This window comes from Lagenorhynchus albirostris, chromosome 3 (assembly GCF_949774975.1).
Source record: "Lagenorhynchus albirostris chromosome 3, mLagAlb1.1, whole genome shotgun sequence".
NCBI classification, from domain to species: domain Eukaryota; kingdom Metazoa; phylum Chordata; class Mammalia; order Artiodactyla; family Delphinidae; genus Lagenorhynchus; species Lagenorhynchus albirostris.
This window is the reverse complement of record NC_083097.1, coordinates 160,564,399-160,592,197: the sequence shown is the minus strand read 5'-3', so window position 1 is coordinate 160,592,197 and position 27,799 is coordinate 160,564,399. Positions and strand designations below refer to the sequence as shown.

At 58.1% G+C, this 27,799-nt stretch overlaps 3 protein-coding genes across 4 annotated transcripts; all 3 read right to left on the bottom strand.

Moving 5' to 3' along the window:
• Positions 1–1,736: 1,736 nt before the first annotated feature.
• CILP2 (cartilage intermediate layer protein 2) lies at positions 1,737–10,718 on the bottom strand. Its single transcript, XM_060146408.1, has 9 exons — positions 10,659–10,718; positions 10,438–10,546; positions 10,155–10,301; positions 9,077–9,172; positions 7,927–8,199; positions 7,242–7,397; positions 5,202–5,310; positions 4,851–5,008; positions 1,737–4,599 (listed from the first exon to the last, which is right to left on the bottom strand). Exons 1-9 carry the CDS (start codon positions 10,716–10,718, stop codon positions 2,264–2,266), a joined length of 3,444 nt encoding a protein of 1,147 aa, XP_060002391.1. The 3' UTR covers positions 1,737–2,263.
• A 124-nt stretch (positions 10,719–10,842) lies between these two features.
• On the bottom strand, positions 10,843–19,734 carry YJEFN3 (YjeF N-terminal domain containing 3). Of its 2 annotated transcripts, XM_060144883.1 has the most exons (7): positions 19,429–19,734; positions 17,448–17,498; positions 15,332–15,440; positions 13,156–13,266; positions 12,806–12,919; positions 12,576–12,726; positions 10,843–11,099 (listed from the first exon to the last, which is right to left on the bottom strand). In XM_060144883.1, the coding sequence occupies exons 1-7, from the start codon at positions 19,542–19,544 to the stop codon at positions 10,894–10,896; spliced, it is 858 nt and encodes a 285-aa protein (XP_060000866.1). In that variant the 5' UTR covers positions 19,545–19,734; the 3' UTR covers positions 10,843–10,893. The 2 variants fall into 2 exon arrangements, with proteins under 2 accessions (XP_060000866.1, XP_060000867.1); XM_060144884.1 differs by lacking the exon at positions 17,448–17,498.
• A 326-nt stretch (positions 19,735–20,060) lies between these two features.
• NDUFA13 (NADH:ubiquinone oxidoreductase subunit A13) lies at positions 20,061–27,793 on the bottom strand. The gene is made up of 5 exons (XM_060144886.1): positions 27,655–27,793; positions 22,366–22,444; positions 20,938–21,009; positions 20,472–20,541; positions 20,061–20,254 (listed from the first exon to the last, which is right to left on the bottom strand). The coding sequence occupies exons 1-5, from the start codon at positions 27,746–27,748 to the stop codon at positions 20,135–20,137; spliced, it is 435 nt and encodes a 144-aa protein (XP_060000869.1). The 5' UTR covers positions 27,749–27,793; the 3' UTR covers positions 20,061–20,134.
• Between the last annotated feature and the right edge of the window lie 6 nt (positions 27,794–27,799).

Sequence of the window (27,799 nt, the reverse complement as noted above, 5' to 3'; positions counted from 1 at the left end):
GCCGCGGCCCCAACACTTTCTCAATGAAAGGTATTTGGCAGTGGCGTCTGACACCTCATCACACCCAGCCTGGAAGCCAGCTTCTCCTGCCAGCTGCAGGGGGAACCCCCCCAACTCCTGCTGCCCCCCAAGGACCCCGACAGGCAGGCCCAGAGTCTGCGTTGCCTTGGGCGGGGGCCTACCCCTCTGAGCTTCCCTCTCAGCTGAGGGTGTAGACACAGTAAGTCTGGATAAATGCGCATGCCCCTGGCTCCCAGGGGCCTCAAAGCATCTCCCCTCTCTTGTCCATCACAGCCTATCCAAGGAGAGGCTGGGGTGCTGGCACCGGGGCCTCCAAACCTTGTCTCCAAGCACAGCCCTGGGGCCCACCCTCAGAGACTGGGGCTGATACCCTCGGGTTTGCCAGATTCTCCCAGACCCTCCAGGCCCCTAAGTCTGGCCTCTGGGCAGGGGAAGATGGTCCCATGAAAGGCATGGGCTGAGCAAAAGTGTGAGTGAGGGCTGGAGAGGCTGGGGGTTGTCCGATGGAGAGTTCTCCAGATGGACAAGAGCCAGCGGGCCACGTAGGCTGAGCACTGACTCCACAGGTGTGTCGGGGTGTGCGTGAACCTCTCTTCCCGCCAAGGCCAGGCCCTCTTCGGGCCCCCTTTGTTGGCACAGAGGTGACACCTCTACATGCTAGACAGGCAGATGGTAAGAGGGACTGGAGGGGCAGGGGTGGACAGGTGGGCGAGCGGGTGGGTGGGTGGTAGAGGGGAAGTGGGCAGTTGAGTGGGTAAGTGGGTGGGTGTGCAGAAGGCCTGAGCAGGCCCTAGAATAAGGGAATAATACCCTGCACTCCAACTGCCTGCCGCCACCCTTTCTGGGGGCAATCAGCCAGGCACAATGCTCCCCATTCCAGGCCCCCAGAAACGCCACATTGATGCCTTCCAGGGACCAACGTCTACAGGCCAAGGGAGTCTCACGCGCGTCCTTGAGGGGACTGCTGGGCCATCCAGGGAGCCCCCCGCTCCTGCCGGGATTCACTCTGGGGCCCAAGCAGCCCTTTGCCTCTCCTTTTTGGGACCTCAGTTTCTCTGTCTGGAAAGGGGGTGTGTGATCGGAACAGCGCCTGTCCCATGGGGCGTCAGGACAACTTGCCTGGCCGCGCGCACACAGCGCGCAAGCGATGGTGCTGCACCTCCAGACTGAGAGTCCCGGTGATGGCTCAGGACCATGGCCTTGGGCAGCCAAATCACCACGTGGTCAAGGCATGGCCAGGCCTCAGCCGGGTGTGACCCAAGGCAGGGCAGCTGTGGTCCCGGTGGAAGAAGTCCAGGGAAGCCTCAGTTCCTGCCTCCTGGGGCAAACGGCCCTGCCAGGGCCCCTCCCTGCCCACTGTAGCCCCTGGGCATGTGGCCAGATAGGAGCCACTGACCACAGCCAGGCAAGGAGGATAAGGCCAGGGCAGCAGCTACTACTGTGTTTTGCAGTCAGGGCTGCACAAGCCTGGGCTGCTTATGAGTCAGCTCTGCACACACATGTCGCAGATACACTTCTGTGGGCATCGGTTGGGGCCCACGTGCCTGCCTGAGGAGTGTCCAGGGCCGCACGGGGGCCTGCAAGCCGCTTGCACACCCATGTCCGTATGTGCTTCAGGCCTGTTTCTGCCTGCCAAGGTGCACCTGGATCCAGCAGCCCCAGCCTCCATCCTTCTCTCCCCAAGACTGACACCAGGAGTTGGAAATGAAGCATCTTTAATTGAATCCCTGCCCCGACCCCCTGGGGAATCTCCAAGCACCAAACGTATGAGAATTGTGCTCCTCAGTCCCAGAGCCAAGAAGCCTCTTCCCCAGACCTTCCATGGGCCACGTCCGGACCCCACACTCACACCTGTTATTATTTATTCAATAAATAACCCCAAGAACAAAACTCAGGGTAGAGGACCCAAAAAAGCATCCAGCTCAGCACAGAAATCTGAAAGGGAGGATTATCTGAAATCCGGGTCAAAATATGAAATGAAATCAGAGCTGGCATGTGAGCTGGGAATGATCCCCTCTGGGCCTCAGCCGGTCACCAGCCCCGACCATCATCCCAGGATGCTGGCTCCCACAGTCAGGACAAACTCCATTTCACGTCACACAGCAACAATTATCTGCCTGCATTTGCACCATCGGACCTGACTGAATTCTGGGCTGGGGAGGAAGTGCCCAGAAACCTGAAGAGACTTGCCAAGGACAGAGGAGTCTGGAGCAGGGCAGAGGAGCGAGGCTGGGGCCCAGGGTCACTGCTGGACCCTGCCACGGCGGGTGCGGAGGGGACCTGAGGCTCGTGCCTGTGCCCGGCCCACCTCGCCCATCTCCCTGCGGATGTCACCAAGAGCTGCCGATGGGGACTCCAGCAGCCTCTGGAAGAGGCTCGGCCGGCCCTCTGGTGTCTCCCGGCACTGAAAGGTGACGGCTGTGCCAGCATCGGCCTTCATCTCCCTGGAGAAGCCATCAGAGGAGCCATCGAAGCAGCGGCCGATGGCAATCTCCTTGGCCAGCCTTGGGCTCTGGTCAGTGACTGTATAGACACCATAGTTGTGACCCAGAGGGTCCAGCGGGGCCAGCATGGAGAAGACAGCCAGGTCATCAGCGGGTGCAACAGGGGGGTGCCGGGTCAAGTAATCCTGCAGGAGTCCATTGACCGCCACGCGCCGGCAGCTGCCCTGGGGCATGATGGTCACCAGTGTCCTGTCCACCTGACGCTGGTCGAACAGCATCCCGCTGCACTTGAACTCCACGCAGGCGGCAGATGTGCTAGGGCGCTGGGGGTCTCGGACACTCCGGTCATCCCGCAGACCGTAGAGCTGGCCCCGGGTCCGAGGGTGGCTGCCCCCCGAATTGTGGGAGCGGACCATGTATTCCTGGGGACCCTGGATCTTCACCTTGAGGAAGCAGGCTCTGAACTCCTGCGGGTTGGGCCACCAGGCCAGGAGATCTCCAGTCCAGGAGGCCGGCACGCCCTCGCGGAAGGGGACCACGTTATACTCGTATTTTTCCATCTCCACGCGAGCAAAGCGGAAGTGGCTGGCGGTCACCGGGGCCTCCTGACACTCCCGCAGGTTGCGCCACGGGTACACGGGGCCGTTGGCCTCGGCGGGGTCGCCGGACCTGGGTTTGGCGAGGTTGATGCGGAAGCCATTGCGTTTGAGGGAGGGGTCGTCGTGGTCGGTGCGGCGGTAACCCAGCTTGTCTAGGTAGGGCTGGGCCACGCCCACGGTGGCCGGGAGTGGGCGGGGCCGGGATGGGGCGGGCTCCAGCTCCTCCCCGCCCAGGGTGGCCGTGACCAGGGCGGTGTAGGCGTCTGGCCGGTCAGCATCGCAGAAGGCGGGGAGGCAGGCCCCGTTGGGACCAGTGACGGCGCTGTCGAAGCGGCCCCAGGCGCGGGGGTTGGCCGAGAAGCCGGGGGCAGGCTCCAGGTTGACCAGCGTGACCACCACGCCCTCCACCTGCTCGTTGGGGTTGAACTTGTCGTTGGCGTAGGCGCGCACCTTCACCAAGCAGCGGCGGCGCTCAGGCACGTCCAGGTTGAACAGACGCCGCTCCCGGATCTCCACGTTGCCCACCAGGAAGACCCGCTCCTCCCGGCGGACCCGTGAGGCCGCCGACCTCTCACGCTGGAAGCCGCTCTCCTCTTCCCACAGGCCCGTGTCAGGGTTCAGCGACCACAGCTTCAGGGCCTCCACGTGGCCGGCCATTCGGATCTGGCTGGCGGCCACACGCACGGCCACCGGCCCGGTCTGCAGCTGCTCTGCGGAGCCGGCAGCACGGAGGTCCACCGAGAACATGCCGTAGGTGCGCAGTGGAGCCAACTCCCCGTCACTGTCCACAAATCGCAGGTCACTGGGGGCGGCAGCCGCCGAGGTGACATTTCGGGGGTCAACAAATGTCACCCGGGCCTCCACAGCCCCTGTGTAGGGTTCACCATCAGCTCTGCGGAAGGCTCTCGGAGGGATGACCAGCTCGCCTAAGGGGGCTTCGTCCTCCAGCTCCCCGAGGGATATCGTGTTGCTCTGGCTGGCATCTAAGATGACAGGGGCTTTCTTGCGCATGGCCTTGACCTCATGGTACACGCCCGCACCTCGAGGGTCAAAAGGCAGGACCCTGACAGTGTCCACGAACTGGCCACTGGGGTCCACGAAAGTAATCACCAGTCGCTGAGTGGAAGGTGCCACCTCAATGGTGAAGTCACCCTGGTAGGATGTGAAGCCAATGGGCTCCCGGCCCAGGAGGATCCGAGCAAAGCGCAAGGGCTCCCTAGACTCAGCGGCCACCACACGTCCCCGGATCAGCCCCCGAGGGGGCAGACATTTCCGGCAGCCACATTCAGCTACTATCTTGACTGGGAGGATGTAACCAGAGCAGTGGATCTTCCTGCTCTCCAGCCGGTGCACCGAGCAGCAGCGGGAGCCTGCGTCCCCACATCGGGGCCTCGAGCCTGCAGGGCTGGGGCAGGGGGTGTCAGGGCAAAGGCCTACGTCCAGGTAGATGGGGCCGCTGCCTGGCTGACCACAGTCGTCTGGAAGCTTGATCAGGTGTTCTCGGGGCTGGGGGTCACAGGCTGGCTGGCCTGGGGCTGTGGAGCAAGAAATCAGCCAGATCAGGGTAAGGGGGGGGGAAACTCCATGGAGGCCAAGGTTGGGGGCCTAGATTGGGATCAGAGGCTCAACCCGGGGGCTCAGTGGGAGCCTGGGATCCGACTGAGCAAGGTCAGAGATCAGTCTGAAGTCGGGGTTCCATTTGAAGTTGCGTTTTAGCTGGGATTGGGGCTCAGTTTGGTGTCAGGGCTCACTCAGGGTTGTGGGTAGGGTTGCTGAGGACGCTCACCAAGCACGGTGAGTTGGGCAGTGCCCGATCGCACGGCCCCGGCATCATTCCACGCTTTGCAGTGATAGGTGCCTGCCTGGTCTGGGTGAAGCCCATGCAGCTCCAGGTGGGTCCCGTACCTGTGCGTTCGCCTGTCCAGCAGGGTCCCGTTGTGGAACCTGGGTGGCGGGTGAGCAGCACCATGAATGCCCTTGGCACGGGGGAGGGGCTGCATCTGTCCCGCCCCACATGGAGCACAGGGAGGTTGCAGAGCAGCTTCCTCTGGGTCTCTGAGGCACCACATATCATGGGAAGCCCATTCCAACCCCAAAGCTGGGCGCGAGACCCTTGAGCATGGGGCAAGGCACTCACCAGGAGTATTTCTTGGGCATGGGGGTGCCCAAGGCTTTGCAGCAGAAGGTCACATTCTGGCCAGCCTCTCGAACTCGGGACTCAGGGTGCTTCACCAGATAGGGCTTCTCTGGGGGCAGAGGCAGCAAAGGTCAGGGCCCTGCCCCACCCCAGCTTCTCCCAAAGACCCTTCCCAAGAGCAGGGCCCCATCCTTTCCCTTACAGTGATGCCCTGTTTCACTTGGGCCTTTTCTAATGACCCTCCCCCCACTCAGGTTCACCTCACATCTGCTGGAGACTGTGCCCTTAATGCTTTTTTTTTTTTTTTTGTGGTACACAGGCCTCTCACTGCTGTGGCCTCTCCCGCTGCGGAGCACAGCCTCCGGACGCGCAGGCTCAGCGGCCATGGCTCACGGGCCTAGCCGCTCCGCGGCATGTGGGATCTTCCTGGACCGAGGCACGAACCCGTGTCCCCTGCATCGGCAGGCGGACTCCCAACCACTGCGCCACCAGGGAAGCCCATGCTTAATCTTAATGCTTCCCTTTGCAACTCCACCTCTCACCTCACATCTTCTCCAATGACCGTTACATCTTATTTCTTGCTCCATTGGCCTCACTGTACATCACATCATCCCAAGTGCTTGGCGTCACCCAGAATTTCCTCCCCAGGTCCTCAGCCCCCTCATCCCTCTTACCATGAGGCACTTACCCAACTTATTAAGGACAACACTGACCACAGCAGAGATGGAGCTGTTGGCCTGGGCCTGGGCCATGCCTGCAGAGAAGCCATCCATTCGGGCACTGACATTGGCTCGGCTGCTGGCACAGACTCCAGGCACCCAGAAGGTTCCGTGGGCATGGCTAGTAGCCATGGTGCCAGGCCAGTCTCGCAAGGAGACCCTGGCTCCTGGCAGCGGACACCCAGATGGGGTGACCACCGAGCCCAGAAGGATGTGGTCAGGGCACCCACAGGTGTTGGGACCACACCCTGGGGGGTGGGCACAGGAGGCAGAGAAGACTCTTGACCCCTTCCTGGGGAGGGCTATCCTCTCTATCAGTCACTCAGCAAAGGTACCCAGACACCCTCCCCACCTTGTTCCCCTCAGAGAGTCCTCATCATGGACCTGCTTGCAGCAGCCCTTGGTGTGAAGGACATGGGGCTCAGTGGTCAGGGCTGGGCCAAGGGGAGGGACCTGGGATCCTGGTGTGAAGGAGATGCCCTGGAGGAGAGGACAGGATAGGTGACTCTCACAGGGCAGAGAGGCTCCTTCTAGCATGAGAGAAAATGTTCAGGCAGGGGCTGGGGGCCCAGCGAGGGGATGGGTCTTGGGCCCAGAACATCTCCCTCCTGACACAATCCTGCGGTTTCTCCATAAAATGGAAAATTCCACTGGAAACTTCAGGGCAGAGGCACGGAGAAGGCAGAGCCAAGCAGAGTAGGGTGGGGAATCCCACCACCCCATTGGCTACTGTGCTCCCCCACCCTGCTGCGTGCTCTGCTGGGGCAGTCTCCAGACCATGTTTGTGGAGACCAGGCCTGATTGGAATTTCCAGTCGCCTCCTGGCTGGCCTGGTGTCTGGACCAGGGAGGGCCTGGGCATCATGTCTGCCAGGGTGTGAGCGCATGTCCACGTGGGCGTGGGGGACGGGCGTGGCCTGCGAATGCCACGCGTGTGTGCACCACGAGTGTGTGAGCCAGCTTCTGTGTGTATCCACGTCCACCAGGACATCCGCACACTCCAACAGGCACACAGAGGAAGTGCCTCCTCAGATCTGCCCATGACTGGACACGACCCCCATGGCGTCCACCCGTCCAGATGTACACATTTACCAATGCTCTTCGGGGGCCCGGAAGGGAAGGAAAAGCGTCTCCCAAGTGGTCCAAGTTCTGGTCGTCCCGGCTCCACCCCTACACTCAGGCTCCGCCTCCTCCCTCCAGGCACCGCCCCATCAGGCTCCACCCCAACTAGCCCCTCTAGGTACTTCCCTCAACTGGCCCCGCCCCTACACCCAGGCCCCGCCTCTAACCCAACTATCTCCTCCAGGCCCCGCCCCTCCTACCTGGACATGTAGGCCTCACACAATTCTGCGCCTCCAGGGTACGCCCAGGACACGCATCCGCAGCAGGGCTTGGGCAGCGGCGGCGGCGCAAGCGACGGCCTGGCCCGCAGCTCCCCGAACAAGGACCCCACGGGCCCCACGCACCCCACGTGGCCTCTGGGGAGAGGGCAGGGATGGGGGCGTCAGATGGAACCTGGAACTCTGTTGACAGTGTGGGACTGGAGGGTGCTCTCGTCACGTGCATCCGAGTCAGAGAGAAGTCCTGCCCACTGCCTCAATCGGTGCTCCCCCAGGCGCACCAGTCGAATGTGCAGTTGAGGTACCTTCCCGCCCCCGCCAAGATAAACCCTGCTGTTCTCCCTGCGTCTCACCCACATCTGGGGCTCAAAACACACTTCCACAGAACGGCCCTAGTTCTAGATGAGCAAAAGAGGGCAGTGAGAGGGAGCTATGTTCCTGGGGGCCCCTTCCTGACCCCGACCTGGGCCCCGGCCATTCTGAGCCCCTCCCTTCCAAAGCTCCTCTCCTATCCGGTCCGGCCCTCTCCTGCGGCCTTGCTCCTAAAAGACCCCGCCTCTTCCTAGCCACGCCCTGCACCCTCCCCCTCCCCCCCCACAAGACACCATCCTTTCAGGCCTCATCCACCTATGGCCAATCCCCGCCGCTCCCTTAGCCCCGCCCTCACCGAGCGGGCAGCGGAAGCGCACGTGGTAGTTGGAACAGCGGCGGCCTCGGGGCTGCTCGCGGTTGAGGCACCAGAAACCTCGCGTGGGGTTCAAGTGTACGCGCTCGCCGACGTCTGACGGCAGGGCCCAGTCTGTGGTGCGCGCCTCCAGCGCCAGCGGCCGCGGGCACACGCGCGCCGGCCCGTAATAGAAGCGGATCGCAGCCAAGCTCTCGAAGTCACCGTCGCCTCCCGGGTGGTCGACGTTGAACCAGGACGTCCACTCGCTGGCCTCTGCGGGCACCGCACGCGCTGGGACCCGGGCCTTAGCCGGTCGGGCCCCATCAGTTCAGGCAGGAGCCTGGGCTGCGGCCCGCCCACCCCCACCTGCGTGTTTAAGCCAGGTCCCCCTCCCCACAAAAGTGCATGGGCAAGCCCAGCCTGCCCAGATCCAGAGCCCTCGAGGGCAGAAGGAGCTGTAGAAGGATCAGGGGAGGTTGGATTGCGCTTGCCCCGGCCCTAGTTCTGCTGCTCAGTATCTGAGCTGGCCCATGAGTGCACGCTGAGATCTTGCCACTGTCTCACCAGCCCCCACTCTCAGAATTCAGAACCCTTGAGGTGTAAGGAGATATAAAGGCAGCACGAGGAGCCAGGCCTGAGACCAGCTGTTCCACTGCCTGGCAGCCTCGCATCAGTGCCAGCTGGGACCTTGTTCGCTGCCCACTGAACCTATCAGGCAACCCTCCCTTTCACAGAAGCCAGAGGTGGGAAGGGTCTGGCCTCTCACAGGCTAGCTTCTGTTTCCATCAACCCCCCAAGGGGCGCTCACTCCTTTCCTCATTCAAGAGCAAGTCAAATAGAACCTTCCTAGCTGGGAAGCTAGAGACTTGGGTTCCAGAACTCCTGTTTCCCTGACTGAACTGAGCTTGTTGTCTCACCGCCCCGCCCCACCCCACCCTGGTTTCCTCCTGGACAAACAGCCTGGGCTCTCATCTCCCTGCTCCTAAAACTTAGACCTCTTGGGGCACCACTTCCAGGGGCTGCCATGCCCAGGGACCAGGACAGTCCTGGGCTCTTCACCCAGCTTGTATCCCCTCCTCACAAGACCCTACCAGCCAGAGCTCACACAGAGTCCACAGCAGAACGAGGACTCAGACCCAAGCTGGCTCACCTTCCCAGTCCTCCAGGGCTGGTGAGGGCTGGCCAGGGTGCAGCAATGAACCTTCAAGGCCCCACGCAGTCACCATGGGCTCCTCAGAGGTGGTGCCTGTCAAAGGGGTGAGGGGTAGGGGGAAGGACTTCTGTGAACTCCTGGTATGCAAAGTGCTGCCACGATCATCCCCATTTCACAGGGGAGAAGCCGGAATCCAGGGGAGAATTGCAGCACCCCCTCCTCCAGGAAGCCTCCCCATGACCTCCCCACCCCCAGTCTCCCACAGTCCCGTCCCTCACTCTGACACAGCCCCTTAGGCTGGGGAAGTCTGTGTCCACTCTGCTTCCCAGACCCAGTTCTCCCACTGTGCTCAGTGGCCATGAGTTCAGTTGGCTGTGCCCCTCCCTGCTGTCATATTGATCTGAATTTTCTTTCATCCATTTGCTGACTGGAAGTCCCTCCCTCAGTCTACCTTTCATCCCTGCACTTGGGGCCCAAGCTGCCAGTGGGAAGTCCTTGGAATCTAGCCTGGCTTCTCCAGCCGCGAGTTGTCTGAGATAACTGGGCTGGGCAGTGACTTCAGACAAGTCCCTTCCCTCTTGGAGTCTCAGTCTCCCCATCTGAGAAATGGGCCCAGTTCCCCACTCCACTGAGTGTTCCAGAGATGGGAATTTCTTTTCTGAGTGCTGTGTGTGTGTGTGGAAGAGGGAAGGAGTTAGGTGAGAGGGGACAGCTCTGGCCCCTTCATAGTGTGACCAAGACTGGATGATTCAGGGTCCAAATGCTGTGGCTGAGATGGGTACCCTGCAGTCCTGAGAATCCAGAGGAGCCTGAAGTTCATAGCCACACTCCCGGTGCCCCTATCGTCCCTTGGAGGAGGGAAGACAGTGGACGAGATCCCCTCCTGCCCCAGGTGGTCCCAGAGCTCCATCTCTTCGTTGCCCCCTCACTCCACCCCCGAGGCTGGCAAAGGGAATGCAGGCCTGGGGAAGCAAGTGGGTCCCTTGGTTCTGTCTCCAGGCTCCGGCTGCTTGCCACGCCCTCTGTCAGACGTCCGGCGCCTAGGGGGCTGGTCTGGGGTCTGGGGGCGCCTCACCTCGGGTTCCCGCCAGGTGCGCGGCGGCGACACAGAGGCAGAGCAGTATCTGCAGTGACGCCATGGCCAGGTCCGAAAGTCGGAGGGAGGGTCCCAGCTCCGCTGTGCACTCGGGTCGGACTCCCGCGGGTCTGGCGGCCGCTGGGGCTGTGGATGGGGGAGGGACGCGACCGCAGGCCACGCCCCGTCCAGGCCACTCCCCGTCCAAGCAACGCTCCCGGGCCTGAGGTGACTTCGGTGCGCAACCTCTTTGGGTCGCCCCCCTCGGTGCATCTGGCTGTACCTCCGCCCTCGGGCTGGCCTGCGTCCCCTCGGCGCCGGCTGGAAGTCCCCTCCTTAGCCCACCCTCTGTTCTCCACGTCGGGAAGTGCCTCCTGGAATCGAGCCTGAAGCTGTCCGAAACTTCAATGTTTAAGCCGCCCTTTAGGCGGCTAGAAACCCTCCATCGGGTCTAACTTCGATTCTATTGGCTTTAGGCCACCCTGAGCAGCCTGGAAATCCCACCTTGAATCTACCCTCCACTCTTCTGGCTCCAGTTTTCTCCGAGGCCAGCAAGAAGTCCATTTACGTCTGCCCTCCATCCCTCCCGCCTTGGGGCCACCAGGGGACCCGTGGGAAGTTCCTCCCTGAGCTTCCCCACCCCCGCGCCAGACCCCGCGCACAGAGGAGGCCCAGGCGAGGTGGCGGTGGTACGTGTGTTTATTGGCGCGGGCCCAAGCCGCGTGGGCACGGGTGGCTGTCAAAGCGCCGCGATGCAGTCGGTGCCCGTGTACCCCGGCAGGCGCAGAGCGAACTTTCGGCGCACGTCGTCGGGCACGAACCTGCCGGCCACGAAGTGGTGGCGCCCGGAGAAGCGGCCGGCGCATTGCTTGGGCGCCGCCAGCGATACGAGCACGTCGGGTCGTAGCCCGTCCTCGGCGTCGCCGCCGGTCTCTGGGTCCCAGCCTGAGGGAGGAAGGATGGGAGGCGGGGATCAGGAGCTGGGAGGGGTGCAGGCTGTCAGACAAGAGACCTGCCGCCCCATCACCCACTTCCCCTTCCCCATCAGACACAGCCTCTGCTCTGACCCATGAGTTTGGTCAGACCTGCCTCCCATAAAACTGAGCCTCTGGGGGCTTCCCTGGTGGCACAGTGGTTGAGAGTCCGCCTGCCGATGCAGGGGACACAGGTTCGTGCCCCGGTCTGGGAAGATCCCACATGCCGCGGAGCGGCTGGGCCCGTGAGCCATGGCCGCTGAGCCTGCGCGTCCGGAACCTGTGCTCCGCAACGGGAGAGGCCACAACAGTGAGAGGCCCGCGTACCACAAAAAAAACAAAAAACAAAAAACTGAGCCTCTGTCCTCAGGCCAGTTTCTCCCCACTCCCCGGAGATGTTTCCCTCCTCCTCTGACCAGAGCTGCTGCCTTCAGACGACCTCATTTATACCTGCTGCCCTTTCCCAATCAGACCTATGCGTCTGCCATCTCTATACCTCCCTGCCTATCAATCCTGAGCTCCCCTACCTAAACTAAAGTCTCTTTCCACCCAGACCTCCCAGCCTCCTCCCAGATCCCCACTCTCTACTCAGGGGACAGACTTGCCACCATCCTCAGGCAAGCCTACCCCATTAGACCTGTCTCTTTGCCCCAGGTTCTTGCCTCTGACAAGATGTGCCCCCCGCCCCTCCCAACTTGAGCAGCCAGCCTCCTCCCTCTGACTAGAGACTCTTCCCTCTGACCTGACATCCCTGCCTTCACCTTCAGACTAGATCTTGCCTTTTGACTTGGCAGGACCCTGACCCCCTCCCTCATTGGGTTGTAGCCTCTGCCATCCCTCAAATGAGCCTCCACCCTCAGACTAGGGGCCACTAATAAGCCCTTCTGACCTAACAGGGAGACCCTCTCTGTCCAAGGCTATCTGTTCAGACAAGAGCTTGCAGCCTGTCCCCCCAGACCACCTCCTCCCTTAGACACCACCCCCAGCTCTGTGGCATCCTGCTGGTATGACCCTGGGGTCTTGTAAGCCGGGTGATGTCCCCCTGAGTCTGGCCACCCCCATGGAGGGTCTGGCTGGCCAGCAGCTGTTTGTTCCGTTCTGCCCATTGCCTAATGGCTCCAACAGGCCTGGGGCGGTGGCCAGGATGAGCGGGGCCTTTGCCGAGTGAGCTCACGTCTGCCCCGGGTGACTGGGCCAGGGTGGGCAGCGGGCACACTGTGCTGGGTGTAGGGGGGAGGGGACCCAGGGTCACACGGGCACCAGCCTGGGTACTCCCCATCCGAGGGATGGACATGACCCTCAGCCTCACCCGGAGTGCAGGATCCATCCACGCTGGGGAAACTGAGGCTCAGAGTGGGCAGACAGGCTGGGACCACCAGAAGCCAGGGTACAGGGGCCTCCACCCAAGCCCTCCAGGTCCTCATGCCCCCCACTCCACCTGACATGCCTGAGGGAATGTCCAGGCTCACAAGGGGGATGGACAGTAGCTTGAGCGTGGCCAGCGCACGCATGCAGGGGCCCCCGACCTTGCCCGGCTCCACACCGGGGCCCAGCACGGCGTCCACCACCAGTCTGTAGGCGTTGTTGATGAGCTGGACCTGGGAGGGCAGGCAGGGTCAGGGGGCGATCTTGGGGCACTGTCCCCCACCAACCACCTCAGCTGCCACCCGCGCTGACCTCCGTGGGCAGATAGGACAGGAAGGGGATGTCCATCTTCTCACACTGGGTAGTCAGGTCCCGGTGCAGCGGGTCCAGTGAGCGTGTGGGGTAGAAGATGGTTGGTTCGTACTCCTGTGGGGAGCGGGAAGGGGTCAGCACTGGGGCCCTCCCAGGCTCCCCACTGGGCCTCTGTCCCCAGATCTGGGTACCAGGCAGCAGACACTGCCTGGCACAAGCACTGGGCATATTCTGTAACCTGACATGCCTCATCCTCCCCCTGGGACACTAATAAGAGGAGGAAGCAATTTTTTTTCAAGGATGGGTTGGGAGCGTGACCCTGAGAGGCCAAGGAAATTCTTGCTACTCACAAACACCCGCAGGTGCCGGGCACAGACCAGCCCCACTGCCCCATTCTGCTCCGGGCCGCACACGACTAGCACCGTCCTCTGCTTCCGGGAGTGGGCAGGCAAAGGGAACACCTGGCAGGGGCACAGCAAAGGCAAAGGCATGGCGTTCGGAACTTCATACTCCAGTGGGGAAACTGAGGCCTGGAGTAGAGGATGGGATAGGGCTCGGCCCTGGAGGCAAGAGGACAGGACGGGAGGAGAGGGGCTGGGGCCTCTGGGGGCCTCAGTTTCCTTGTTGGAGACCCAGAGTCCTTGCCTCAGGCTCTGCCAAGCCCAAGCAGAAAAACGTGCCTCCTGCCACCACCCGAGCCCAGAGTGCGGTTTGTTTATTCTCGGCCTGAGTTGCAGACATTCTTCCACCTTTTTCCACCGCAGTGGCTGCCCCTCCCACTGCTCATGTTTCCAGGCCTCCGTCCCTCCCGGAGGCCCCAAAGCTGGAGGGAGTAGGGGAGGGGGGTATTTTTCCAACGCGCCATACCCTGTCTCTCTCCGTCTGTCCCTCTCTGTTGGCCTCTGTCTTCACCTCCCTGTCTTTCTCTCTGTATCTCTCAGACTCTCTACGTGTCTCTCCTCATCTGTTTCTCTCATTTCTGTCTTTGCCTCTGTGTCTCTCTTTCTCTCCATCTCTGTATCTCTCAGACTCTCCTCTCTGTCTCTGTGTATCTCCCTCTCTTTAATGCAGAAGAGTCTCAGCCCTACCCTGACTCTCTGCTTGGCCTCAGCTCACTCTCCTTCCCCAGCCTCTATGGAATGGGAGTAACAATGGCTCCGACATGCTTGTGGGGTCTCTACCAGGCCCAGGGTGGCTCCAGGGGGCCCAACTCTACTCTAACCTCCAACCACACAGAGGGAAAGTTAGTTCCTTTTTGAGTCTCCTCCCCAGGGCCTCAGCAAGGTCCTGACCCAACCTGGTCCTACCTATGACCCCACCACGCCATGCCCAGAGCCCCAGACCCACAACCAAGTCGGGGAGAGTGATAACATGCAGCTGGCTAGGACCAAGGGGCCTCTGGACAAACACAGAGCTTTCAGCGCAAAAACTGGACGGTTGGTCATCAACGGCCAGGCATGAGTTTACTACACTGGGTTTGCTTTTGTGGCTTTGATTTTCATTGTTCTCTTTTCCTCTGAGCATCTCACTCAGGATCTGTTTCACTTGGAACTAGCAACATTTAAGTTAAAAGACAATTGAGGCCCCATAAAGAAAGATACTATTAAGTTTTTTAAAAAGTATACAGTGGTGGGCTTCCCTGGTGGCGCAGTGGTCGAGAGTCCGCCTGCCGATGCAGGGGACACGGGTTCGTGCCCCGGTCCGGGAAGATCCCACGTGCCGTGGAGCGGCTGGGCCCGTGAGCCATGGCCACTGAGCCTGTGCTCCGCAACGGGAGAGGTCTCAACAGTGAGAGGCCCACGTACCGCAAAAAAAAAAAAAAAGTACACAGTGGTAATAAGAAGAGGAGGAAGAAGGGGAGGAAGAGGAAAAGGGTTACCTGCTGGAGCCCTGACTCAATCAGGCACTTTCTTAAGGCATTTGTGTTTATTAATTGGTGTCAGTTTATTACCCTTTTTCAGAGGAGGAAACTGAGGCCCAGCGTGGTTTGGCAACATGACACGAAACACTGGACAGTAGTATCGTCATTGCTATTATTCTTGCATCTCTTGCAGGCACCTTGAGGCCTGGGGGTTTGCTCCAGAGCCAAACATAGCTTTACTTCCAACCCCCCAGGGCCCTGTGCAGACCCCTCCCCACCTCTGGGCCTCAGTTCCCCCACCTGTGGCTGGGAGTTGTTTGCGGGTGCTCAGACTTCAGGAACTGACGTCCCCTCTGCTCAAGACCCAGGAGGTGGCAGAGGCAGGCAGTCAAGGGCCCCAGACCCATCTCTGTGGTTGCCTCCACATCTGTGGGGACCCCCGTCTCTGTCCTGACGCTCATTAACACACTGGCCTGGGCCAGTGATGATCTTCTTTGGACCTCAGTTTCCCCATCTGAGTGATGGGCTGGGGTGGCCCCAAGCAAAGAGGGGCTTCTTGAGGGCAGAAATGACCTTCCTGGCCATGGGGGTCATGCAGCTAGGCCTCCACTCTGGTGGGCTGGCCATCTGGTTGGGGTCAAGGTTGAGGATCAGGGGTCAGGTACCTTGGTCACAGCCACGGCACTAGCATGGCCGCACCACTCCACCAGCTGCTGCCGCCCGAAGCGATAATCTTCCAGCAACTCCCGCTCCAGGGCAGCTGCCTCGGCTGTGCTGGGGGTCAGAGTGGGGAGAAATGCTCAGAGACAGAGAGACACGGAAAGACTTAGAGACAGAGACTCAGCTGGAGCCAGAAATGTGCCACCAATGCTCTGAGCCAGGCCCGGATGCCACCCCCACCCCGTGCCCAGAGCCGAAGACCCTCAGTTTCCTCATCCATCGTGCACACCGTTGAACTGAAGCCTGGAAGGCTGCGGGAGTTTTGAGCACAAGCCTGAGGCGCGGGAGCCCTCTGGTGGTAGAAGAAGTGCATGGCCGTGCATGTTGTTCTATTGCCCCAAAGCATGGGATATAGAGCCTCACCCAGATGCCCCCAGCCCCCAAGGCAAGAGGAACCCAGAGGGGGGAATAGAGCATGAAGGACTTAGTTGTTGGGGGTGACGCGTGGATTTCAGGCAGTGAAAACCACTGAAAGGATTCTAGGACACTGGAGGTCAACTGGACTGGGGGTGCCTGTGGGGAGGAGGGTTTTAAAGGCAGCAGAGTTTTGTTTTGTTTTGCTTTGTTTTTTTGGCCACGTTGGGTGTTCGTTGCTGCGCGCGGGCTTTCTCTAGTTGCGGCGAGCAGGGGCTACTCTTCATTGCGACGTGCAGCCTTCTCATTGTGGTGGCTTCTCTTGTTGCCTAGCACGGGCTCTAGGCGCGGGGGCTTCAGTAGTTGTGGCGCATGGGCTTAGTTGCTCCGCGGCATGTGGGATCTTCCCGGACCAGGGCAAGAACCCGTGTCCCCTGCATTGGCAGGCGGATTCTTAACCACTGCGCCACCAGGGAAGTCCAAGGCAGCAGAGTTTGATGGCTCACATGGGGAGGTGGCTGTGGCGCCTGCAGCTATGAGACTCATTGGTGATCCCTCTTTCAGGGACAGTGATAAAATTCAATAATTGTGGCCAGAGAAATGGAGCCAAAGTGCTTGAGGTGAAGCTCAGCCCCCAGCTCAGTGAGTGACTGAGGTCCGTCTCATCTCTCTGAGCCTTGCAAAAGAGAAGGCAGGACAGGCTAATTTTCAACGTCCAGTGCAAAATGCAAATGTGGGGCCCCTTGATCAATAATTATTAAGAGTTTTAAGATGGTGATGGCAGAGCATTAAACCAAGTGTTGGGCCCTTCTAAGAGCAGGGCCCAGGCTGGCCTTGGTCTGGGCTTGGTGGCTACAGAGAGGAAGAGCTGGCTGGCATTGAGGACTGGAAGACGTTCTTCACTCCAGAATCAGGGGCTGGAGCAGCTAGGCAGGGTCTATAGCCTGATGCCAGCTTCCCATAGCCAGGACCCCTTCCAGCTGGGGAACTGCACTTGCCCCCAGCTCAGCACACCCTAGAGTATAGTGATAATAATAATAATTGTTATTAGGATATTATCATTATTATTATTATCGTAAAAGGACCAGGCCCAGAAGAGTTGGAAGAACATATAACAACTCAGATAAATAAAATGGTTTGCCCAGAGTCATGTAGGAAGCAAGTTGGAAAACTGAGCCTTCTACCCTTGGTGTCTGTCTCCAGAGCCACGGATGGGGTGTGAGCAAAGCAGAGGGAGACCTACAGATGGGCAGAGGTTTGTTGGGATGAATCCTGAGGTTCCTTTTTTTGATTCTGTGAGCAGGAGACCACAACCTTCTAGCCAATTGTGCAGTGTGACCAGGCCAGGCAGCAGGAGGGGTGGAGGTGGGAAGCAAGCATTGCTATGCGATGGGGAGTCAGGGAGGGCTTCCTGGAGGAGCTGGCCTGGAGTGCTGTGGGAGGTAATCTAGGTGGCAAGAACAGTGAGGGCCGAGGCCCTGTGGTGGAAATGAACTTGGCAGGTTCAAGGGACAGAAGAGAGGCAGAGAGAGCGAGGCTGAGAAACTTGGTCGGAAAGATACTTCAGGGTCCCACACAGATGGGGAAGATGGAGGCTTAGGGCAAGGTGACATGCCTTGTCACCCCCGCGAGCAGAGCCAGATTCAACTCCCAGGTTGTCTGCGGCTGAAGCTGCAGGAGGTTGAAGGACCGCGTGGGGAAACAGACCTCATGGTGGGGCCAGATGAAGAGCACCCACAGGACAGGCCGGCCCAGCTCCTGAGAAAGAATGTCGAAGGTGCTTTAAGAATGTGGCAGGGCTTCCCTGGTGGTGCAGTGGTTAAGAATCCGCCTGCCAGTGCAGGGGACACAGGTTCAAGCCCTGGTCTGGGAAGATCCCACATGCCGCAGAGCAACTAAGCCCATGTGCCACACTACTGAGCCTGAGCCCTAGAGCCCGCGAGCCGCAACTACTGAAATCCGCGTGTCTAGAGCCCGTGCTCCACAACGAGAAGCCACTGCAATGAGAAGCCCAGACACCTCCACGAAGAGTAGCCCTGCTCGCCGCAAGTAGAGAAAGCCCGTGAGCAGCAACAAAGACCCAGCACAGGCAGGCAGGCAGGCAGGAGGAATATGGCTCATTCCTCTATCTTCACCTTGTGACAGCTCTGTTGCCCCCGCAGGAGGGCTGGGGGAGGATCATGCATTCCTCCTCTTCTTTCTCTGTTCCAAAGCTTTGGCCTCTGGCCTCCACTTGGAACCTTATCTTCCTGCCTAACCGGTCACTGGAGAGATAACCGGGACTCCACAGGCAGAGGGCAGTCCAGGCTTAGGAGCCTGAGGGTAGGGGCAGCAGCTGCTCTGGGCAGGGAAGGGGATAGGGCAGAACTGTTATGGGACTGGGGGATGGTGCTCAGTTTATGAGGGTGCCTCTTGCTTCTCCCAACCTCAGCCCCCAGATGAGAGGAGATGTGAGGTCCCGGGATTTGCCCACCAGCCCCAGAAGGGGCAAAATGCTCCAGGAGGGGGCTTTTTAGAGATGAAGCTCTGAGGCTAAGGTGCCTGTGCCACACACTCCCTGCTTTCTCAGCTCCATCTGCTTCTCTCCACCCTCGTGACTCTGCCCACCAGCCCTTCATCATTGCTCACCTGGCTGCCTACTGCAGTCACATCCCCCCAAACTCAACACAAGCCGAGGGGGCTTTGAAAACTTGAACACCAGATTTCACCACCCCCTGTCCTAAACCTTCTTATGGGTCCCCAGTGTTCAGAGAATATTCAAATTCCTCACCTTACATGCCCCCCATTATGTCTCTCATCTCAGCCTCCTCTCCCCGTGTTCCACTCCCACCCAACACACAGCACCCCATCACTCCTTAGTTGGCATCTGAGGCCCCCCCATCCCCCACACCAGGTGAAGTCACAGCTCCAGCTTCTAAAACACTTTCTTCCCCCTGCCTAGCATGTGCTGGGTCTCTCGCTGAGTCTGGACATCAGCCAGTCGCTGCACAGGATCTGCCTTGAGAAGAGGGGCTGAGTGGACAGTGGGCAGGTGGCCGCACAAAGGACTGTGGGGTCTGGTTTACAGTGAGGTCTACAGCCCTGCTTGGGGTCCCATGTCACAAGCGCTTAGAGGACACAAGAGGATGACTTAGGACAAGGTGGAAGGCACAACCAGAGCTGCCAGCTCCAGACCCCAAATTCATCAGCCCACTGGCAAGTGGCCCCATGTATTTAAAACTCACTTTAGCCCTAGCTCAGCCAGTGGCTTCCCTCCCCAGCCTTCAGTTTTCTTCTCTGAACAAGGGGTTAGTAGCAGGTACACTATCAAGGAGGGTGTGAGCATTTGAGGAGCTAAAAGAGCTCAGCTCTTCCCGGATGGGAGACAAGGGGCATGGGCTCCAGGGTCCCTGGGAAAGATGGAAAGGGGAGGCGGGCCCTGCTTAGGCTGTGGGTAATGGGGGAGCGACCAGTGGTGCTGATGAGTAATTCATGACGGGCGGGCCTGCTGCAGATGCCGTTTCCCTGGTAACGCAGCTTTGGAGGTGTTGGCAGCTGCAGGCTGTCTCTCCAGTGAAATGCGGATGGGCCTGGGATTCTCCCTGCCCCCCCATCCCGGCCATGCCTTTGCCTCTGATCTACAGCCCCTGGTCCCCCAGGCCCTCTTCCAGCCATGCCCCAGCCTCCCGTCCCTCTCCCCCCGGCTGACCTGAGGAAACACCGCTCCTCGGGTGCCTCCGCTAGGTCCGGGCCAGCCGCGCTGCTCATGGCGGAGGTGATCTGGGCGCGCAGGCAGCCACCACCACCACAGCCTTTTAAGTGCATCCCTGGGCAGAGGGGGCGTCCTCTCTCCTCCCGCCCACCGTGTGTCCGCCAATCAGGAGACGCCGCGAAGGCGCTGTGCACAGCCGTTGGTCGGTAGGTGCAAGTGGACTTAACCCCACTGCTGCCTCAGAGGATGGCGGGAATCCCAGAGTTGCGAATATTGGCAAGAAAACAAAGTCTGGAGGGGCAGCGATGGGCCGGTTACCCCTGCTATGGGATCCTGGCTTAGGAGCGCGGGGACCCGCCTGTGCTGCGCCCCTCTCCACCCCGGTGCTCTCCTATGCAGGTCACCCACCCACCCCGTACCCAGGTGGAGAAGCCCCCCAGTCTGAAGGTGTTGGCTGCTGACAAGCAGGGTTTCAAAAAAGGTAGGAAAAAGTCCAGGCATATTTGGTAGCCGATGCTAAAGGGTGATCCAGGGGCCATCCCATTGGCATCTTCTGCTTAGTCCCTGCACCTCCTGTGACACCCCGTAGCCCCCAACCCCCAATCACTCAGTCCCTAGGACACAGGCAGGCCAGTCTCCAGAGCGTTTATTCTCTCCTGGTAGGGAGGGAGTAGGGGTCCAGTGGTCTGAAGGGCACAGGTGCCTACGTGTACCACCTGAAGCCATAGGTGGAGCGGAGAATCTCCTCCTTCGTGCGCAGCCCGTAGAGCTCACCCATCATGGGGGTCACCCAGCGCGTTGTGTGGAACACAGACTCGCCTACCTGAGGGGACAGAAGGGTATGGGTGGTGGTGCAGCTAACCCCTTAGGCCCATGCAGCCTGCTGGGACCCCACCAGGCCTGGCAGCCACTGTGCCTACACCCAAAACTGCCTTCCCCTTCTGGCACTTGACACCCACTACCCCTCGGCCCCAGGCTTTCTGTGGGAGGCTGCGTTTCTGCAGCGGCCTAGACACCCGCCCTCCCTGCTGAGGACCCACCTTCCAATCCGGCACGTCCTTCATGATGATCGCCTCCTCCTCCAAGTTCTCCCGAAGCATCTGGAGAACCCTGCAGGGACAGGGTGGGAGGTGGGGGACAGGCCTGACCACCCTGAGGGGCCCCTGCCGAACAAACCTGCCAAATGTGTCCCTGCCCCACCTCCCCATCACCTCCTGCAGCTTTCAACCCTGCGCATGCTGACCCCTCTTCTTTCCTTTCTTCCACTGGCAGACTCTTACTGTCCTCCTGCCCGGCCCCAATGCCCCCTCCTCCAGAAGCCCTTCCATTCTCTCTTGGGTCTCTGCTGCAAATCAAGTTTGGGGCCCTCTCCAAGGACGAGGGCATCCCCTGGAGCCACGTACAAGGTCATGGCTGTCGGTCCCCATGTGTGTTCTGGCCTTATCCCACGCTGCAGGCTGCAGCACTCAGACCTGTAACCTCCCGACCCTGGCCCCAGCAGCACACCTCCGGTCCTTCTCTGCCTGCAACAGAGGCATCAGTGCAATGCGGGCCTCGAAGTCCTCAATCTGCAGGCGCCTGTGAAACCCCGAAACCAACACTCAGGTCAGACCATGGTGGGATGCGGGGCAGATGATGAGGCCCTTGGACATGCATTACCCTGGAAAGGGGTTTGGGGGAGAGGCAAGCAAGGGGGAAGGGCTTGGGCAGTGGGCTCTGCCCACTGACAGCCTGAGACGGGGGATGGGGGGGGCATGCAGTTGACACAGGCGGCGTCAGTCCACAAGACTGCTGGCTTCACACTTTCTTTTCAGCTCAAAACTTTTTTTTAAATCCTAAAAATAGCCCGGGCCTGATGACTGCAGTGAACCGTGGGGAACGTTCATCATGGGGTTCTGGACTTTACAAAATCACATCACTTTCACTGCAAGATAGCCGTGGGGGAGCAAGAATCATGGGCAGCTCCTTTCTTCTCCCTGCTTTTTGGCATCTCCAAGCCACCAGCCCCATCTGTGCTGGGAGGTGTGGGGAGAGCGATGCCCAATGATGTGGCCCAGGGAATGGCCTCCGGCCCTGTCCCCTCATCACCAGAAATCTCACAGCAGCACAAGGAAGGGTCTGGGTGAACTTCAGCCCCCACCTCAACCCTCCCACCCCCTCCCCATCCCCCAGGACCCAGGGTAGCAGCCCCGCTCCAGGCTGCTGCCCTCACCACAGTCACACACCGTGGTTACTACTGGGTCCCTCTGGGAGACTGGGCCTGGTCTTGCCTGTCCAGTGTGGCGGCCCTAGCGTCCAGCACCCGCCAGGTGCTCCTGAGTTCACTCAACAATGCTGAGCTCCCTCCACTTGCTAGGCCTTCTCCAGCACCGCCTGTGCTGGGGGTGAGCAAGCTCAAGGTGGGTGCTAAGGACACAGGACACAGAGGGGGAGAGGGTGGAGGGGCCTAGCTCGTTGGGAGCCACTGAGAAGAAGCCACGTGGCAGGGCGTCCGGCAAGCTCAGAGGCGGCAAGAGTCCCAACCAAGGCCGTTGCAGACCTGGGTCCCTCAGGCCCTGTACGGCTGGCCCGGCCACTATCTTGCATGATCTGCTTTTTAAGCCTTTATATCACCATTGCCCGGTCACCACCCACAAAAAGACAAAAACCCCCTAAGAGAGTGCATCACGGGCCTGTCCTTCCACCTCCACGTCTGCTATGCTAACGTGGACCCTCGGGTACCCAGTGGTGGAGGTCAAGGGCACCCAGTAAACATCTGGCGGCGAGCTTCTTGCTTACTAGTCAGTCATTCCTTGAGGGTAAAGCCCAGAAATCGACTTGCTGTGTCAGGGCCTGCACCTACTGAGGCCTGAGGAGTTGACAAGGGGCCCCGAGGTACACTAAGTCCACAGGCACACGTCCCCACCCTCCCATCCTCACCAGCGCAGGGCCTACCTGCGTTCGCGGTTCCACTTCATCATGCTCCAGTACCCAAACAGCAAGGTCCCGATGCCCACGGCGAACATGCTGTAGCCTGTGGGGAGAGGGGGCGCTGCTCAGCACCTGCACATGGGACAGGCCACCTTGTCCTTTCTTCTCCGGAAGCATAACCCACTCACTGTGCAAACAGTCCAGTAACATGAATGAGGGAGAAGGCAAAAGCCCTCACGAACCCCCTGCCAGAGATGGCCGGTACCATCTCTAATGCCTATTTTTTCAGACTACTTTTTTTTGTCTCTGTGGAAAGTCCACTGGCCCCCTCCCTTGGACACCCCCTCCCCCACAGCTGCAGCCCACTCTTTATCCCATTCACCCACTCTGCGGGCAGGGGCACCAGGCTGCTACACCTCTGCCCCCATGCCAGGGTTCCTGGAAGGTACAGGACGCGCAGAGACTATGAGAGGGCCTGAGGGCCTAAACGTTTATGGCTGGGTGGCCCTGGCCCCGCCACTGACTAGAAGGTCGTTTGGTTCCCTTCAGCCAGCTGGTCCCCGTGGGGAAGGACGGTATCCATGCTGGGTCCCAGCTCCACGGAGGTCCCGGCTGCCTGGGCCACCTCCCTGTGTGCTGCCCACAGGGGGCTGGATGGGGCTGCTGGAGGCAGGCAGTGCCCTGCAGGGGCTGCCCAGCCACCCCCTGGGCTCCCAGGTGCTGCTTCCTCCCGTCCCAGTAGGGTGGATCCCCTTCCCGGGACCCCAGGAGACAGAGGCTGAAATGAATATTTACTGAGAACCCGTGGGCACCTGTGCTGTAATTCTGACTGACAGGCCGTGGGCCTGCTGGGGTCTTCAGGGAGGTCTGGACGCTTGGGGCCTGGCTGGGGCTGGCTTGTCCTGCACCACCTCATCTTTCAAGCCTCAGTCTCTCCTCTGGACAGAAGTCGTGGTTGCTGGGATGAATTGACAAGCTCAGCCAGACCGAGCTCCATTTAACACCCAGTAAAGGACCGGCAAATGGTGGGTAAAGCCACTTCCTGGGACTCGTGGGGGGACAAAGTGGGGGCTCTTTCTTCTTCAGCTCGTCTCCAGCACAAGGCTCCTCTGGCACCTCTGTTGGACCCAGAGATAAATGAAAAACTGGCTCAATTTTTTAATCCCTTTAGTTCAACCTGTTAAAAACATGAGCTCACGGTAAGGCACTTCCATGTTATGGGGGACAAGGTAGCGAGGGCACCCTGGTTCCTGTGCTCAGAAGTAGGACCTCTCCTGAGAGGGCCGAGTGCCCAGGACCGGTCCGTAGTGCACTCGTGGCTCTCCCACAATGGCTGACCACCTGTGTTGGGCACTCAACGTTCTTTCCATTGGGTGGGAGTGTTTCATCAGAGCTGCCCGTTATTTGCAACAGCTGCAGAGAGGCCCGGGGCTGCTTCTTCCGACCCAGCCCCAGGGAAAAGACTGAGAGACTGTCTTTGTGAGGACCTCTTGCCCTCAACATTGGGCACCCATGTGTGGGCCCATCTGTAAGATAAATTCCAAGACTAAGGTAAGGTGGCCTTTAAGATGATGCAGCTCTAACTCATCTATTCCTCATTGACAGTGGTGAGGCCGAGGCCCCAGGCCTTCAGGGGGTGTCTGTGCCTCCAGAGCTGCCAGTCTGGTGGGAGAGGCCAACGAGGGGCATGCCCAGAAGGGGGTGCGGGCCACGTGTAAAGAAGACCTGAATGAATAGAAACGCATCCTGTGTTCATGGATCAGAACTTAACATTGTTCAGATGGCAGCACTCTCCAAACTGAGCTACAGATTCAACAGTCCCCATCAGAATCCCAACCTTCCCGGCCGCCCCCGCCCCCCCCCCCCCCCCCCCGCACAGAAATTGACAAGCAGATCGTGAAATTCATATGGAAATGCAAGGGACCAGAATAGCTGAAACAATTCTGAAAAAGAAGAACAAGGTTGGAGGACTCTTCAAACTTATCACGCAGCTGTGTGTACAAGACAGTGTGCCCTGGCATAAGGATAGACATGTACATTGATGGAACAGAGCTGAGAGTCCAGAAATAAACCCTCACATTTATGGTCAATTGATTTTGGACGAGGGTGCCAAGATAATTCAATGGGGACAGAACAGTCTTTTCAGCAAATTGGACCACTGGATAGCTACATGCAAAAGAAGTGTGCTCCTTCCTCCCTCCATACACAAAAATTAACTCAAAATGGATCAAAGACCTCAATGTACTAAGAGCTAAAACATAAAACTCTTAGAAAACAGAGAAGTCATTCTCTGTGACCCTGGATAAGGTAATGGTTTCTTAGATATGACACCAGAAGCACAAGTGACAAAAGAAAAAACAGAACTGGACTTCGTTGAAATTTAAAACTTTTGTGCTGCAAATGACACCATCAATGAGCTGAAAAGACAACCCACAGACTGGAAGAAAGTATTTGCAGATCATATACCTGATAAGGGAATGGTATCCAAAATATATAAAGAACTCTTAAAACTCAATAATAAAATGACTAACCACCCAATTAAAAATGCATAAAGGATTTGAACAGAAATTTCTTCAAGGAAGCTATACAAATGGCCAATAAACACATGAAAAGATGTTCAACATCGTTAGTCCCTAGGGAAATGCAAATCAAAGCCACACTAGATACCACCTCACACCTACTAGGATGGCTAAAAGTTTTTTAAATGGAAAGTAATTAGTGTTGTCCAGATGCAGAGAAATTCGAACTCCCGTACATTGCAGGTGGGAACGTAAAATGGTACAGCCAACTTGGGAATAGTCTGGCAGTTCCTCACAATGTTAAATAGGGAGTTACCATGTGACCCAGCAATTCCACTCCACCTCAGAGAAAGGAAACATATGTTCACACAGAAACCTGTACAGGAATGTTCACAGCAGCACTGTTCGTAACAGCCAAAAGGTGGAGACAACTCAAATGTCCAACAAGTGGTAAATGGACACACAAAATGTGGTCCATCCATACAAGAGTATTATTCAGCCATAAAAAAGAATGAAGCACTGAAACACTACAACATAAGCATTAAAAACGTGCTGAGAAGTCACACAAAAAGGACACAGAGTGAATGATGCCATTTATATGAGAGGCAAATCCACAGAGACAGAAAGCACTAGCTTGTCAGGGGCTGGGAGAGAATGTGGAGTGACTGCTAACGGGTAGAGCATTTCTTCTTGGGGTGATGAAAATTTTGTAAATTTAGATCATGGCGATGGTTGCATACCTGTGAATAGACTCAAAATTGGTGATCTGTACACATGAAATGGGTGAACTGTATGGTATGGCATGTGAATCTCAATAAAAATGTTAAAGATACCAGAAAAAAAGAAAGGGCCACTCACTGGGTGCAGGTGGGAGTGGAGAGAGGAGAGCTGGGGGTGAGAGATAAAGAGAAAAGGTGGGGGTAGCAGTCACTTCGGTAGCAGCATGGATTAAAGGCGGCCTGAGCCAGCTTGGCATGTTCTGGGATGTTGGCACTGAGTGGGCCACGCAGAGAAAAGGGGAGTCGGTGCCAGGCTTGGGGCCACAGTGCCTTGACAAGAGCAAGACTGATTGGGAGAGGGCAGCTGTGGATAAGGCTGGAGGACAGAGGACAAGGGCAGGGTGTAAGACAGACTGTAGGGCCTTTGCATTTACTGTTCCCTCTGCCTGGGGAAATCCTTTTCAGAGAGGTCCTTTCGCCCATTCTGGCTAAAGCAAGCCCCAGTTATCCTAGGCCTCGGCACTGACCGTAATGGGAAATTATGGAGTGATGTGTCTGTCTCCTCAGCTAAACAGTGAACTCCTCAGGACACAGCCCAGCACCACGGATGCACTTAACAATTACTAAATGCAGGTACATAAACGAAGACCACATCCCAGAAAGGAATGTGGTCTTATATTCCTCACCCCTCTACAACCAGGAAAGACTGGGGTGGGTCTGTATGTGCTGCAATGAAAGTTGGTGTCAAGGGCTGTGATGGGAGACCCAACCCCAACTGGTGGTATCTGAGGCACACAGGAGGCACTGCTGTATTATTAACTGATAGAGGACCGGGATATGGGCCACATTTGTCACTTAAAAATGAAAGAGATGCTGACTGTGGGAAGCCCAGGCAGACCCAAGGGCTAGGGTCCTTCTGCAGCCTGGTCACAGAACTATCCATGTATAAAAGACCTCATGTCACACACCCGAGAAGTGCACTGACCTGGGTGTCAAGAAGAGACTCAAAGATTGCTTTATATTTGTTGAATCTAGGAATGAGTCTAGAGTCGAGTGCCCATGTGGTGCCAAATCTAGTCTGTAACCTGTTTTTGTATGTCCCTCGGGCTAAGAACACTTTTAGGTTTGCAAAGTTGAAAAAAAAAGCAGCAATAGTGGATAAAGACCATCTGGCAGAGAAAGCACGAACTATTTAGCCGGCTCTTTACGGAAAAAGTTTGCCAACCTTTGTTCTGGATTAGAAAAAAGCCAAGAAGGGGCAGGAGAAGACCTGAGTTTTCACCTGACAGTAACTTTTCTACTGTCTGAATTATAACTTTTTTTTTTTGAAACCATGCCCATGAATTTTTTTGCTTTTTAATTGAGGCATAATTTGCACAACATGCGCATGGTTAAATGTAAAGTTCAATGACTTGCAACAAAGTATTCATTCTTAACTCGTTTTACATTTTTTGTATTTCTCTGTTATACTTGGGTGCAGAGTATGGGCGCCTTTTACTTTCTCGCTTACATTTTTTTGTGTTAAACCCAATAAAAAATTTTAAAACGTTACTTAGAACCCTGGACAATTTTAAGAACACATAATTCTGGGATAGCCTGAAGTTGGGGGCCACCAGAGAGGAACCACTGCACAGAACATCTTCTCTTTTTTTTTTTCAGACCATCTTTTAAATTCCCTCGGTATTCCGGGTTTCGGCCCCAGCTTTGCTCTGGGTGGCCCCGTGGGGAGGTCGCATCCTCTCTCGGGCCTCAGTTTCCCCACCTGTGAAACTGGAACGTGGCGGAAGGATCGCGGCGCGGGCTAAATTAACCTCAGTTTCATCAATTGTAAAATGGGAATAATTAACGGGACCGACCTCTTGGGCTGTTCCGAGGAGGCAAAGGGCTTAGTAAATGCTCGACAAACTGCAGCAGTTGTCGTTATTGTTAGTACTGAAGCTGTTGGGGATCCTGGAACTCCGCTTCCCGTCATATGGAGAGGGAAACTGAGGCCCGCTAGACTCCCCGGCGTCCCGACCCCGCCGAGGCACCCAGAAGGCCCAGACCCTGACATCCCGGCGCAGGGCGACACTGACCCGACAGTCCCCGACGCGGAAGGTTCCGCTTGTAGTCGATAGGGCCGTAGCCCCCCAGCGGGGGCATGTCCTGCTTCACCTTCGACGCCGCCATACTTACAGGACCCTGCACTTCCGGTCGCGGGAGGAAGTTACGCAACGGCGG

Bases quoted from the DNA above. Each gene is read 5' to 3' on its own strand.
- YJEFN3 (XM_060144883.1), bottom strand. From the start codon at position 19,544: ATGCACTTAAAAGGCTGTGGTGGTGGTGGCTGCCTGCGCGCCCAGATC. The intron at 17,499-19,428 runs GTCAGCCGGGGG...ATTCTTTCTCAG, and splicing joins GAGGAGCGGTGTTTCCTCAG to GAGCTGGGCCGGCCTGTCCT. The intron at 12,727-12,805 runs GTCAGCGCGGGT...CTGCCCTCCCAG, and splicing joins TGTCCTATCTGCCCACGGAG to GTCCAGCTCATCAACAACGC.
- NDUFA13 (XM_060144886.1), bottom strand. From the start codon at position 27,748: ATGGCGGCGTCGAAGGTGAAGCAGGACATGCCCCCGCTGGGGGGCTAC. The intron at 21,010-22,365 runs GTAGGCCCTGCG...GGGGTTTCACAG, and splicing joins AAGTGGAACCGCGAACGCAG to GCGCCTGCAGATTGAGGACT. The intron at 20,255-20,471 runs GTGGGTCCTCAG...CTGTCCCCTCAG, and splicing joins AGGACGTGCCGGATTGGAAG to GTAGGCGAGTCTGTGTTCCA.
- CILP2 (XM_060146408.1), bottom strand. From the start codon at position 10,718: ATGGACTTCTTGCTGGCCTCGGAGAAAACTGGAGCCAGAAGAGTGGAG. The intron at 10,547-10,658 runs GTGGGATTTCCA...AGTTTCGGACAG, and splicing joins GAGTGGAGGGTAGATTCAAG to CTTCAGGCTCGATTCCAGGA. The intron at 9,173-10,154 runs GTGAGGCGCCCC...CCCCTTTGACAG, and splicing joins GCACCTGGCGGGAACCCGAG to GCACCACCTCTGAGGAGCCC.